We start from the raw sequence: 14,838 nt of genomic DNA, 5'->3' as shown, positions 1-14,838 counted from the left end.
ATGATAAGAGCACATACAGAGCATGCAGCCTGCACCTTCCCAGGGCTGGACTATCCTTGAGCATAACTAGTCATTTGCCCAGAGTCTAAAGCTTGTTTTTTATTTTTTTCTAACATTCTTTTTAGAGGTAATAGAAGTAGTAGAAACCTAGCTCTTCTGCTTTGTATGCTGGTGTAATGAAACTCTGTGACCATGATCCAGACAGGGCTTCGGTCCCCAGCGATGGCTCCGTCTCAGCTGGTCTGCGTGGTGGAGGGAGGGGGACGTGGTGGCAGCTAGGGAGCTCCCAAACAGACCCCTTGTTGTCACAGGACCAGGTACCCAGGCAGGACGAGCGTATCTTTCCTGTGAGGTCTACATGTCAGCCAAGTCCGTTAAGGATCTTCCCTCCAAGTTAACATTCGTTTCTTCTCGACCAGGGACTGAAAGGAGCCCAGCTGCAAATGCTGTCATTTACCTTTTCTCCGTGGAATAGGATTCCAAGTTATGCAGCACTTTTCAGCCCTTTTTCTTAGGCTGGAAGTATTCGGGGCCCAAGTGTTACAAACAGCCGCCTCTGACGGAGGAGTCCGGGCTGCCTGCCGTCCCTCCGTGACCACTGGGCTGCTGACAGGTGGGAAAGCCCAGGCCCCACTTGGCTGCTGAGCCGCGGGCTCCCGATGGCCCCGATAGTCCACGGAGCATCTGCAGAATCTCAGGATACTTCTAGACAATGTGATGTACTCATCCCACCGTGATTTTTTCTTTTAAGATCCAAATCCTAGCGTAAGGTCAAAAGCCTCCAGTAGCCACGTGTCCAAATCAGAGCAGAGTACACGTCGAAGTTGTTACGCCCAGGGGATGAGATTTTATTAATCTGAAACCAGGAGGAAGGGGCACGACACCTTTCTGTGCAAGAGCGTTGCACTGAGTCAAGGTCGGCAGGGGCACTCGGGCTCTGCCCCTGCGTTCCTCCCGAGAGACCCAGGGCGAGGCGCCGGAGCGTCCTTCGCTGTGTTGTTGCCGCTGCTGAGAGATGGGGCGCCTGGAGCGGAGACACGTTTCAGCCTGGGTTTAAGGGAGCAGCAGGCCTCCTTAGCCACACATTGAAAACACCAAAACCAAAAGTAACTTTCGGTTACCTTTTCTCTCCCAGTTTTTTCAAGGTATGGTTGATAAAACTGCCTTTAAAGTGTACAACTTGATGATTTGCTGTACACAGACACTGAGCCGTCATTATCACGGTCAAGTTAATGAGCACATCGTCACGTCACACGGTTACATGTGTCTGTGGCGAGAGCACTTAAGCACCTCCATGCCCAGGTCTTCAGGGAGTTCCTCAGCTGTAAATAAGATCAAATCATTTCCAAACTGGGATCAGCCTTAGTGTAAGCTCAAAACCTGACAAAAATATGTTTTGGTCAGTATCACTGCTGTATCCTTATACCATAGTTTTAGGGACAACTGTTTCTTCATTTAAGTTTTAAAAGGAAGCCATAAAGAAAACACTTGTTTCGCCCTCGCCTATAAAAAATGAAGCCCACAGTGAGCCCACGAGTCCTAGCACTGAGCCTACAGACTGGAAGCCAGGAAGCTGCGGTGTGCGTCTGAGCGGGGGGGCGTTCCTTCTCCTGCAGAGGCACACGCTGCTGGGCTTCCAAATCCAGACGGGCCCCCAGCCCTGACTTGTAAACATCTGTCTGTTGCTTTACAAGCAGCACCCCGCAGTGGGGCTGGGAGGGGACGAGGTGCAGGGGATCAGCCTGAATGACGTGGAGGTCGTCTGTGGCTGTGTGGGAGCCGCAGGTGTCTTCCGAGCAGAGGCAACCTGCGGGGGCCAGAAAGCCACAACTGCAGGGGCAGAGGCACAGGAGGTATCCTGGAGGGGCGGGCACCCTGCAGAGAGCTAGCCAGGAGCCGGTCCTGTAATGTCACGCCCCTGCCCCTCATCTCTTGACCCCTCATGTGTGTCGTCTCAGTCCCAATAAGGATTGCGTGCCGGCAGGTCGGGGAGGACCCTTGCCAGCTGTGTCTGTCTGGCATCCAGCAGGGACTCAGCAAATGTGAGCTCCCTTTTCTCTAGGACCTCGTTGGCAGTTCAAGGGGTGACTTGATGGGATAGGTAATGCCGCTTCTCTTCCAGCAATAAGGAAGTCGACTCGGAAATGAGCCTCACCCAGGATCGTGTGGAGGACAGGGGCCAGGGCTGGTCCTCCAGAATGCCGGTCCTCTGCACCTTGCCTGTGCTTTTCACCCCCGTCACTGTTGGGTTTGAAAACGGGCCAACCAAAGTAGTCACTGTTACTAGAAATTGTTCGTCAGACACATCCAGAATTCTATTTTTTTTAAAAGATTTTATTTATTTGCCAGAGAGAGACAGCGCATAAGTAGGGGGAAGGGCAGGGGCAGAGAAGCAGGCTTCCCGCTGAGCAAGGAGCCCGATGAGGACTTGATCCCAGGACCCTGGGATCATGGCCTGAGCTGAAGGCAGCTGCTTAACCAACTGAGCCACCCAGGCGTCCCCAGAATTCTACCTTTAACAGCTGGTGCGGGTGACTGTCACTGCGAATAGAGAAACTGAAATGTAACCACGCAGGCGAGTCTTGGGGGTACAATGTAAGAACACCTTTAGAATTAGTCTTCTTTTAGAGTTCCTGCCTCCTGATCCCAAGGAATCGTCACCACCTCCCCCAGACACTAGCTAAACTGCTCCGCCTGAGAAAGGTGACTTTGTTGCATCTGAGCACTTCATCATGGCACCTTAAAAAGTGCATTTGCTGTCACAATCTCCACGAACCTTCACTTTTCCCAGTTAATCTTACCAGAAGTGTTCTTCAAATGAATTCAGATTTTCTAAAATGGCAAGATACTTATTTTTAAAGTCTCGTTATTTTAACACTGCATTGTTAGGTGTGATTTTTGACATCCCAGCAAGGCAAAGCTGTAAGCTCACCAGCTGCCATTAACTTATGGTGCATTTTGTCGGGTCTTATTTTGTGCAGTATATGTGAGCTTAATATAGATTCTATAGCCCTGGAAGCTGTTATTTTTCAGAATTGCAAAATTACATTGTCTGAGCTTGTGGTGCAAATACCAGCATAGAGATTTCCAATTAAGTGAGTTTGGGAGTCTCAGTGGTAGTATTATCTGGGTGGTCTAGCTCAGTTCGCAGAGGGCCGGACCCGGACTCCCAGGGCCACGGGTATGATTCCGTCTCCTCCCTCTGTCCCGTGAGCTCAGGCCACGTACCTTTTACATGGCTGTCTTTCACTGTAGACCGTGGGACAGCATGATCAGGCTGAAGGCAGCACCACTCCTGGGAAGCCGAAGTAGAGGCTGCTCGCTGGACGGCCGGGTAGAGCAGCAGCCAGCCTCACGTGGGATGCTTTTAAAAAATAATCGTAGCTTGGGCCCCCCACAGAGTCTGAGTGAGTCGGTCCAGCCTTGGGTATTTTTTAAAGCTCCCAGAAGTGCGTAATGTGCGGCCAGGTTTAAGAGCCACTAGAAAGGAGGAGCACAGGGGTTGGAGTGGTCTGGCTGTGTTCCCTAGTGCTGCTCCTTCATGATCCTTACAGGTGGGGGGAGAGAACAGCCGCCTTTTGGCTGCACTGTTCTGTTTGGCTTTTACTGTCATTAGGCTTTTAGGGCATGGCTGAACAGTGTTGGAATTCCTTCAGTAATGAGTCACAAGATTTGGTTGTCTTTTTTAAAAATTTTTTTTATTTTTAAAGATTTTATTTATTTATTTGTCAGACAGAGAGGGGGGGAGAGAGTGAGCGAGCAGAGGCAGAGGGAGAAGCAGGTTCCCCACCAAGCAAGGAGCCCGATGTGGGACTCGATCCCAGGATGCTGGGATCATGACCTGAGCCGAAGGCAGCTGCTTAACCAACTGAGCCACCCAGGCCTCCCAGATTTGGTTGTCTTAAACATGAAGTGAGACATTTTGATAAATCAAGATGCATTTTGATTGGTGCCTTAAGATCCACATCTGTTTTCTTTTTCTTTTTTGTGTAAGTTTACCCAGAATGAATGTCTTCTGACGGGCGTTACCAGAAAAATGCTTTGTGTTCACAGTTAATAAACAAAACTGTGGATAACGCATATCTCAAAGGAGAATTATTAGTACTTACACATGCTTTGAACTGTTTGAGAAGTAAATTATATTGTATTGTATATATATATAGGTCGGTGTCCAGTTGGATGCTTAGTGCCTGTTATGTGGTTGATCTAACTTCTGCACCAAGATTTATGTGAAAACAAGAGAGAAATAATGATATTTCGAGAGCCCCACGGTCTGGGCGTTCTGGTCACAGACATCTGGCTGGGAGAGGAGCCTCACTTTCACTCTCCTGAGTCGGGCTCTGTATTGCAGTGCTCATTCCCCTTGTCCTTCTGGGGAATTTTGCGCTTCTCCCTTGGAACACGTGTACTTTCCAGGGCCGTGTCAGCCCTCCGCTTCCCCAAGCCCCCCGCACACACACAGCAGAGTGGCTCCTGTTGGTTTATGGACTCTTCCTCTCTGGTTCGTTCCACACGACCCCGGGTTGGCTTCCGGTGAGCCCTGGGCTGTGCTTCGGTGCTTCTCACCTTGGCAAGGGTACTGGCTGCTCATGCAGGCCCAGTGTTCTTTCTGGAGACAGAGGCGGCCCTCAGTTGAGACCCACTGAATTAAAAGACTGGCCAGAAGATCAGTGTGGAAAGTAGGGCAGGGAGGGAGGCACGAAGGGAGGGCAAGAGCGTCCGGGTTTTGCGTCGAGCACCCTCATTTGGCAGGTGTCCGTGTTTGTAGCAGGTGTGCCTCGGGCCGCTGTGGTCGACGCTCGCGCTCGTGTGAGCTGTTCATGCTCTGAAACGTCCCCAAGAAAGTGAACGGAGCATGAAGAGGTGGTTGTTCCAAGTTGAGCTTTTGACCCCAGCCAGAGTGCGAGAGGTCAGGCCTGAAGGCACTTAAACTGAAGAAGGGAGAGTTTCAGCTGGATGGCGGGTAGTCACTGGTACTGGGCGTGCTGCTTTGTCTCTCGGAACAATGGCAGTGTGGGGGAGGTGAGCGGAACGTCGGCTGGGCCCTGGCCACCGAGCTGGGCGCTCAGGGCGGTGCCAGGGAAAGGCCCCTGCCCTGGACAGGCTTACACACCGGTGGGTGGTAGGACGGGCTGGAGCTTGGATGGGGGTGAGACGAAAGGAGAGAAGTAAGAAGACACTGAGTGTAATCCGATGGCACTCCAGGCACTGTGGAAACACACGGGAGGAGACCTCAACCCCCCGGCCTCAGGCAGGACTATACAGACGGGCTCCCCTTGAGAAGGTTTTTTCGTTACTGCGCTTAAGTTCAAGTAGGAACTTACGCTGTCGGGGGGACTGACAGCCACCCCTCTTGTCCCTCAGTCTGGATGATTCCATTCCCACTATCATCAGGAAGGTTCCCACAAAGCCGGTTCATCCCTCTTCTCTGGCACTCACTGGGTTTTGCTGTATCACCTGCACCCCTCTGGGCCCTTCTGGGGAGGGGGGCTGTGCAACCCGCAGGGTAGTGGAGGTCCCTGCCTTTACACCCGTCCCCAGCACGTGCAGCACCTCTGACCTTTTGACTCGTATTCTGCTGCTTGGCGTGAGAGTGCGGGGCTCACGGTTGGATTTGAGGGCAGCGCTGCGGGCGTCTTGTGGCCAAGCCATCCTAAAGTCCTTGCGGTGCCACACCATTCCGGAGGCTCCCCACCGTGCTCTTAGAAAGCCACCAGCTTGGTTTTAGAGCACCCTCAAGTCTGTTAAAGCAACGGCTAGTCCTGTGCCTTGTTTGCTAGTTTGAGTACGAAGGAGCCATCTGTCAGACAGCTATCAGGACAACAAAAAAGCATCATGTGTCAACACTGAGTTCCTATCTTTACTACCATGTTCTGAAATGATAGCCAGGCTCGTTTGAGATGAAGGAGACCATTTGCCCTAGATGTTCGACCCTGTGAGGTCGCCCAGAGGGCCCCGGGCAGAGATAAACGCTGTCCGCGTGCTTGCTGGGAAGCCGGTCATCACGGAGCGCGTCCCGTTCATGACTGTCCCCGTCTCGCCCCCTCTCAGAGTGCAGAACAGATCGCCGCGCTGTGTAGGAGCTTCAGCGACACGCAGAGCGACGGCATGGAAGGGCCGAGGGGGACTCGGGACCCACCGCCGCGGCCGCTGGCTCGTCACCTCTCCGATGCAGATCGCCTCCGAAAAGTCATCCAGGAGCTGATGGACACGGAGAAGTCCTACGTGAAGGTAACGGAAGGTGCCGCGTGTTCTTCCCTGCTTGGTCCCCCACCCCCAACCCCTGGGGTGGCCGGCTGTCGGCGGGGGTCCCCGGGTCACAGGTGTCCGGAACCCCAGCAGTCCTGACGGAGCCGCCCGCCCCTGCAAGCGGCGGATGGCTGTCCGGGGGGGTGGGCGAGGGGCCGGCGAGCTGGGAGGACTTGGAAGAATTAGATTCTCGGCTCGTTTCGTTACCAAGGTAGCTTTCGCTATGGAAACAGATGTTCTGGTGTGTCATCTGCAGTCTGTGGGAAGGGCGTCTGTGCGGGTGGCGGGAGAGGGCTGGAGATGACTTCAGGGGCTGAGGAACTAGGGCTGTTGGGTCGGCCCCCAGACCTGCCTGGTGGCGGTGGCCGTGCAGGACAGGTCCCACGACAGAGCCGCGGTCATCACGGGGCCACTCCCAACCCGACACAGAGGGGTGGGTGCCGAGGATCTTCAGTACCCGAAGAATTCATTTATTTTTCTGAGAACCCCAGTCCGTAGTTTGAGAAACGATTTCTGAAGGACACTGGAGCCTGGGAAGACAAGGGTCTTCTGCCATCTGTGTTTGCTGGAAGCAGCATGGCACTGGGCAGTGGCCGCCGGTGCCCCCAGGCTCTGCCTCAGGGTGGCGGCGTGGCCTCGGGTGGTCCCCTCCAGTCCCTCTCAGACGGGCGTGCCCGCGTTCCAGTGTGCGTGCACACGGCTGTCACCTTCTTCCTCCCCACGGCAAATCTGAGCTTCCCCTCTCATCACTGTCACCGTCATTTCACCTGGACGCTACAGAAGGCCTGCTCGCGGGAAGAACTACGCGGAGCTCCTCCTTCTGGCCCCACGGGGAGAAAGAAAAGCTGTAGAGTTGGCCGGTTACTTTCTTTATCCCATTACGCCCTGTCCAGTATCTCACGTGGGGAGATGACGTGCGCGCGGGGGGCTCAGACCTGGATTCTGGGTCGTCCCGTGAACGTGACAGCCTTTCCGAAGCAGCTGCCTGTGCTGGGTGGTTTGACGCTTCAGAGACCCTCTGCCCCCCCCCCCCCCCCCCGGGGACGGTGGTCACCAGCTTTCACCCACAGAGGGAGGGCAGAATTCCGAGTTTCTGTTGCTGCCGACCACGTGCCTCTGCTTTCCCATTCGGCCACGCTGCACGGGGAGGGCTGTTTCGCTGAGATGCCGGCAGAGGACTGAGATGGATGTTCTGGGTGAGCTGGACAGAAAGGACCCTTCGCTCTGCAAGCAACCCTGCACTGTGTTTTCGTAGGGCTGCAGCTGGCTGGCTCCGCGGCGCAGTGCCCCCGGCTCCCGGTGTGTAAGTCCTCCTGGGTGGCCCCGGCCGGCACGAGGAAGGCGGGCAGCCCGTCACTGTCTCTGACCAAATAACCAGCACCGGGTGCCTCTTGTGATTCACACACACACACACACACACACCACTTTTATTTTGTCATTTCTCTTTGTGGCTGACCTTTAACACGGGATTTTACTTCCTGTTCATCTAACCTTGGTCCCTGCATGCAACTTGGAATTTGCAGCACTGGTGTGTTCGCCGAGATACGGTTCAGTAGCTCCTCACATCGCCCTGCTCCGAAGCAGTCACCGTGGAGGATGGTGAGGGAGGGAAGGCCAGGGAGCTTTTCGTTGCTGCATAGGAAAGGGCATCACAGGCCTGTCCACTTGCTCCCAGGATCTGTGCCGTAAAGTCCTGGAGATTTCGGGCTCTGGCAAAGCTCTTCTGGTCTAGATTTCTCCACTGTAGAATGAGGGAGCAAAGTAATGGACTCTGCAATCAATCACGTCTAGTACTTTTATTCTCAGAATTCTTTAGAATAAATGAAATAAGAAAAAAACCTTTTCTATTACAAAATTGTATCCTGGTCTTGGCTTCAAATTATTAAATAAACCTATTATCTACAGAGTTTTGTGAACACTGTCCACTCCCGCTGTTCTGTACTGCTGGAGCCCAGTTTACTGGAGACTCAAACATGGCCTAGATTGTACACATCATGACTGCACTTAACCTCTGGAAAGTTTTTCTTGCATTTGAATACGGGAGTTTGAAATTCTGCTAATGCGTCAACTCCAAAGTTGAAGAGCTTCCCAGATCTTGTCCCGTCCCTCTCAGCTCCACGGTGGGGCTGTCGCCATGCTCCCTGAGACAGAGGAGGAGGCAGGGTGAGCTGGCTGGTGTGGTCACTCTCGATGGAGGTGCCTTGCCAGAGCTCACCTTCTCCGCAGGGAGATGAACGATGCTGTACTCGGTCACGGACAGAGCCTGGCTCTGCCACCAGGCTGTCTAACCAAGCAGGACGGGTGTTTCAGCTGCTGAGTGCACTGGCTACTAGCGTCTGTGAATTAGGTCAGAAATAATAGTAACCACCTTTAGGGTCATAAATTGCAGCAAGACTTAAAATCCATCATTGCCGGTGGGAGTCTGGAGCTGTGGTCAGGGTTGCTGGAAACTCTTGGGTTTTTCAGAAACATGTGTGATAAAGATTCTCTTTTTCTGTCTTTCAGGATCTGAGCTGCCTCTTTGAATTATACTTGGAGCCACTTCAAAATGAGACCTTTCTCACCCAAGATGAGGTAATCAGTCCCTTCCCCCTGTCCCCTGACACACAGGTTAGTCTGTTTGCCCATTAGTGGACTTCCCCGGAGGTTCTATCTGCTGATCCCCAGAGAATACCCAGGACTAAAGGGTCATCAGAGGGACCCAGGTGGGCCTCCTCCAAAGCCTTTTATGTGGCCTCTGCCATGTGAGGCTCAGTGAGAAGAGTTTACCCGTGCAGGACAGTCAGTGTCCTTTTTGGAAAGAAGGTGTGGCCAAAAGTTGCTCTTTAATTCATGACTTGTTAAATCTCAGCAATTAGTTCTTTTCTACTGACTTCCATTTTTTGCTGGTTTGAATCCATTTACATTCATCTGAATCCATTGTTACATCCATTTACAAGGTTATTTTAGAATTACTAGAACCAGAGCTGTAAAAATTCTGTGTATAAACTAGGTCACGGAGTGAATATGCTGCCTTCTTTGAAGGACTTCCTTCTGTCTGCTTCTTAGTGAACAGCCTGGGATTTGTCTGTGTCTCTGGGGGTTAGAGTGGTCTCTGGGTCTTCATTGCTAATACCCTCTTTCTGATCCCGTCCTTCATATTAGATGGAGTCACTTTTTGGAAGTTTGCCAGAGATGCTTGAATTTCAAAAGGTGTTTCTGGAAACTCTGGAGGATGGGATTTCAGCATCCTCGGACTTTAACAGCCTTGAGACTCCCTCACAGTTCAGAGTAAGTATTTTGGACTTTGGTTTAAAGCAGAAATAAATGGGTGGTGTGCAGAACTCTCCCTTGAAAAAGAAATTGCTGTCCCTTGCCCATTGACAAGGTAAACTTAGTGCTGTCATTGTGCTGTTTTCCTCTGGCAGGGAGTAAAAGCAGGCCACGTTTTCATCTTGAGTGGTTCTGGTAGTCAGCAGTCTGGGTGGCACAACTTACGTAGAGGCGGCCTGGTGGCTGAGCATGTCCACTACACTGTTTGCTCAGATGTACTGAACCATAGGGAGTTTGCTCGGTGCAGGAGCCCCTACCCTGCCTCTAATCTTACATCTTCATGGTCATGTGATGCTGGGATGAAAAGCATAGGTCAGCGGTTCTTTGATGAAACCCTCTCTCCAATGTGGGCATCGGTGAGTGGCGAGGAGCCCCTCCAGGGAAGGAGAGGTGCAAGACAGGAGAAGGGGGACAGGGTAGGCTACAGACAAAAGCATCTGTCCTGAGTAATGCAGAGGTGGCTTGATTGATGATCCTCCCAGATCATTTCATATCCCACTTTGTCGGATGTATTTTTGTAGAACTTTCATGTCCTGTGCCCGTGGTGTCAGTAGGCTCTGCTACTAGAAAGCATTCAATCAAACTAAAGGTCTGCTAGGGGAGTGCCAGGCCGTTTTCAGTCTGCTGTGAAAATGGGGTAGTCCTGAGTTTATTTCATTTGGTGGGTTTCTCTGTGGCATTGGTGCTCTGGTGTTTGAGACACAGGCGCCATGGATGCACCAAAGTAGTCAGATGCCATCTCAGAGGCAGCAGACACTGATTAAACCATGTCCAATGTGACCTTTCCCTCCCCTTCTAGAAATTGCTCTTTTCCCTTGGAGGCTCTTTCCTTTATTACGCGGACCATTTTAAACTCTACAGTGGATTCTGTGCTAATCATATTAAAGTACAGAAGGTTCTGGAACGAGGTAAGTTGCTCAAACCTTTATAGTTGTGCCTTTTTTTTTTCCAGTTAAGAGTAAATTTGCATTTAATAAGTAGAAATAAGTGCAGTTTTAATGGATCATACTCTGTTCTTGACCTTTAAATTGACAGACATTAGAAGAAAAAATTGCCGGTTTATTTCAGTTTATTGGTAGCAATGAACACGTGTCCTAAGAGCAGAGATGTTTCTCAGCCATGTGTTACTCTGCTGTTAAATTACCTCTGGATTTTTTTTTTTTTTTTTTTTTTGCCGAATTCCCTGATCTAAAAACCGGGAACCCTAAGCTGCTGGATGGGGATAGGAAAGAACGTGTGCTGTTTTCTTCCTTTCTCGTTAACCGTCTTCGCCCCGAGGAACCACCGCAGACGCCACCACCACACTCCCGAGCAGTGTGGTAACTAAAGTTAAAGCCTTTTTGATGGAACCAGGCAAACGGTTACAGCCCACATCCTGTCCCTGAAGCACCCTTCATCTCTCCACGTTTTTAGCGTCTTCTTTCATTGGCTTTCACTGAAGCCTTTCGTTTTCTTGAAGCCGGGACAGACTCGTTGGGTGGACCTCAGCCCTCTTCCCTCCGTGCAGACGGCTGACCCCGCTCTGGGGGCCACGGGAGAGGCTGCGGGACAGGAGAGGCTGCGCATGCGCGGGCCGCAGAGGGGGAGGCCACGGGAGACGCCGCGGGTGGGTGGGAGAGGCTGCGCATGCGCGGGGCCGCGGCGGGAGGGCTGGAGGCGTGCGGCCGCGAGCGCATAGAGTGCCTGGGCTTCCAGTCCCGGGCCAGTCAGTCGGCCCAGTCCGGGCGGTGTCTTTGAGGACCTGATGACAGCCGTGACCCTGTTCAGTAGGGAGCTTTGTGCCACTGTCACCATCGTCACCATCCGCTGCTCAGGTGGCCTTGTGTGCTCCTGTCACGCCGGATCAGGCAAGCTGCCTCACCTGAAGCCGTCCTGTGGCTGACGCGGCTTCCGCGGCCACACGCCCGAGAGGAGCGCCCTCCGGTCTGGCTCTGTCGGGAGCGTTTCGGGCGCGTGCTTCGGCATCTCGTTTCTGGTGGCGGGGACAGGAGGGAAGGTGAGGGGTGCCGGCACGGGCCGTGGGGCGCGGGGCCCCTGGCGCGGGTGCGGCTCGCTCACCCGAAGGCACCTTACGTCGGCGCGACTCGGCCCCAGAGAAGGTCACCGGGCCGCCGCCTTCTCTCATTCTCTCACGGGAACGGGGAACCAGACCCGAACCTGCCACAGCCCCCGCCGGGGTGATGTCGTACGTTTCCTCAGATCAGACTCTAACCCTTGGCCGGGTTCTGGGAGGACTTTCCCCAAGGGCCTTGCTTCAGGTCCCCAGGGACTGCGGACCCCGGACCCCGGAGCCATACTGGCTGGCGCAGCCTGCCAGCCGGAAGGAAACCGCGCCATTTGGATCTTCAGAAAGGTTTCAGAGCAGGAGAAATCCGCAGGCCCACCCGAGGCCACCCCCACATTCAGCGGCCCCTGCTGGAAACCCAGAGCCTGATGCTCACCTGGATCCCCGCCCTTATCCCAGCACCCCCCAAACCCCCCAGCTCTCCACTGTGCCTTCAGATTGGTTCTGCCATGCGCCTAGGCCCTAACCCTATGTTGGGTTCTGAGGAATGCGCCCCCCCCCCCCCGCCCCACAGCCTGGATCCAAAGACCCCGGGGACCTTGAGCAATAGCAGAGGACTCAGCCTGCCACCCAGAAGGGAACACTGGTCTTTGGAACTCCGGAAAGGATTCAGAGTAGGAGGAATCTGGAAGCCCCCTTGAAGCCGCCCCAACATCCAGCAGCCCCGTAGATGACAACCCAGAGCCCGACACTCTTATCCAAGCCCTCAGCGCTGCTCTCCATAAAGGTCGAATCAAAGCTGGCAGATGGCCCTGCCATACCCCTAGTCCCTAACCCTGACCTGGGGTTGGGTTCTGGGGGGTCCGTCCTCAAGAGCCTGGATCCAAAGCCCCAGGGACTGGGGAGCCTTGAGGAATAGCCGTGGTCTCAGCCTGCCACGCAAAAGGAGGCCATTCCATTTGGAACTCTTGGAAGCATTCAGAGAGAAGTCTGTGTGCCCACTCCTGGCCACCCCCACATTCAGTGGGGCCCTGGACACAAACACGGGATAAAAAGAACTTCCCCTGGGACTTGAATGCCTTCTTTGGAATGACAGCGGGCCTCACGCATCCTCTCCCGTTTTGATTTGCCAGCTCTCTGGAAGCCGGGGAGCCTGGGCTCCCTCCTGCGACAGTGACAGTGGCCAATGTGTGGGGAGAGGTCTGTACTCGAACTTTTTTAGTTGCATCAGCAGGGTGGTAGCAGCCAAGTTGAATTCCAGACCCCTTCCTCTGTCTGTCATTATACGGTTTCAGGTGGCACAAATAGGATCTGAAGGTTGCGCTTCAGTGTTTCTCTCTCAAAACCAGGCAGCAGTCTCTCCACAGCATCGCAGAAGGCGTGTAGAGGTTTATCCCAGCGCTCAGAGCATTTATCCGGTTCCACTGAGGCAACTGTGCCATTTGGTTTCAGTCTGGATCTTCACAATATCATAGAAGAACAGGCTCACGGTTAAGAAATGGAGTCTTGCGGTGCTTCAGGGGAACAAGCACCAGCCAAAATCTGTCTCCCTACTTGCTTAGACGGAGATCGGACTCCCGTCAGCACTTCCTCAAGGAACACCTTCTTACTGACAGTAGAACTAAGGCACACCAACGCTTTGCTCCGTTCTGAAGGATCATCCCACCATCCACTTTGGTGGTCACATTCAAAATGGCACCACATCTCCTAGAAGGTGTAGATCTTTGCCTTTGTGACAAAACCCCAAATCTGGGTATAATTTCATTGAAATTGGCTGAATGCCAAGCAGATGGTCAACCAGTGTCAGCAGGTGGAATCCAAAGCAGTGACTGATACATCCATTGACACTTTCAAAACTGAACGGGGTTGGGTTCCCAGGTGTCCCCGGCATAATGTCAGCTGATGGACGCAGCTGGCTCTCCCTGCCTGTAGCGATGTGAAGGTCACATCTGGTGGAATAGACTGGTCAGGGCTGTGGAGGCTCTGAAGCCTCAGAGAAGGCTGCAGGGCTTATCAGTTTATTTTAAAAGAAAACAAGATAGCCCCTAGTGTATAGAAAATTAACAGTCCGCGCGAGGACGGGGAAAATTACTAGTTTATTTTGCTAGATTGTTCTTTTGCAGGGTAGGTGTAGGGTCTGGATGATACTGTTCTGTGGCTTTATGAATTGGTTAAAACTCACTTTTTAGGCACCTCTAACAGTCTCTCACGGGTTTGCATGTGAATATGTCCTGAAAGTCAGACATTCCTCCATTTCAACTTGGTGTTCCTCTTTGGTGTAGAGACCGTGCTATTATATAGCGAGCCTCGTAAACTCCCCTTTTCCATGGGACTTGCCCCGGAGCTGTGATGCTGAATCCCCGTTGACAGCTGGGCGCCTGACGCTCTGAAGCATTCGCGGTTTTATAAAAAATGCCATTAGGAGGGCTGCAGAAGTGGATGAGCTAGGGCGCCATTAAAAACGAAATGAAGTAGGGTTTCATTTATCCTGCTGTGCTCTCCTAAGGGTCTTGTATCCCCCTGCTTGTAGCTAAAACTGATAAAGCCTTCAAGGCTTTTCTGGATGCCCGGAATCCCACCAAGCAGCATTCCTCCACCCTGGAGTCCTACCTCATCAAGCCGGTGCAGAGGGTGCTCAAGTACCCTCTGCTGCTCAAGGAGCTCGTGTCGCTGACGGACCACGAGAGCGAGGAGCACTATCACCTGACCGGTAAGAGGGCGGCTGCGGCCGACGAGGCCCCCCTTCTCTTCCCTGCTTCGTCTCCCAGCCTCAGACCTGCCTCCGTCCTGCTGTTCTTAAGCTTAGGTAGAAGCTGTGTGAAAATAGCCTGTAGATGACAGAAGACTTGGGCAAAATTATGTCATCAGAGGAGCCCTGTTCCCCTCTGGAGGGATGATTCCGTTTTCATTTTTCAAAGAACGTATTTGGGCTCAGAGAGGTGAAATCCATTCCTTTGGGTCCCTTGGTTAGCAAAACAGCACCGCTGGAGAATGGGGCCTACTGTCCTGCCCCCTCGGGAGGTTTTGTACTGCCGGCTGCCCGGCGCCGCTGCGGGATCCGGTGGGTGAGGCTCCCCCTTGTGGGGAATTCGGAGCAGAGCCCAGCTCCGCAGCCCGGCCCCGGCGACAGTGGCGGCTGGCCCGAGACACAGTTTGTCAGAGACACAGCCCTTCAGATGGATAGTAAGCAGAGTATCCCTTAAAGGGATGCTTAGTAGTACTGAATAATAAACACTGAAAAGAGTTAATTAAACTGGCTCTTTTTCTCTGAC

The 14,838-nt window shown here is 53.0% G+C and overlaps 1 protein-coding gene across 4 annotated transcripts in view; it reads left to right on the top strand.

Moving 5' to 3' along the window:
* TIAM2 (TIAM Rac1 associated GEF 2) overlaps window positions 1-14,838 on the top strand; it is a 111,643-nt gene that overhangs the window by 88,891 nt on the left and 7,914 nt on the right. For 2 of the 4 annotated variants that reach the window (XM_080807247.1, XM_080807248.1), the window contains 5 exons: window positions 6,052-6,231; window positions 8,755-8,823; window positions 9,394-9,519; window positions 10,361-10,469; window positions 14,097-14,276. In XM_080807247.1, coding sequence (XP_080663373.1) covers window positions 6,052-6,231; window positions 8,755-8,823; window positions 9,394-9,519; window positions 10,361-10,469; window positions 14,097-14,276 — 664 coding nt within the window. Of the gene's footprint in view, window positions 1-6,051; window positions 6,232-7,519; window positions 7,553-8,542; window positions 8,597-8,754; window positions 8,824-9,393; window positions 9,520-10,360; window positions 10,470-14,096; window positions 14,277-14,838 lie in introns of those variants that run through there. The other 2 variants (XM_080807249.1, XM_080807250.1) reach the window with 2 other exon arrangements.

Source organism: Martes martes (assembly GCF_963455335.1).
Source record: "Martes martes genome assembly, chromosome: 6".
NCBI classification, from domain to species: domain Eukaryota; kingdom Metazoa; phylum Chordata; class Mammalia; order Carnivora; family Mustelidae; genus Martes; species Martes martes.
This window is presented reverse-complemented; position numbering and strand designations above follow the sequence as displayed.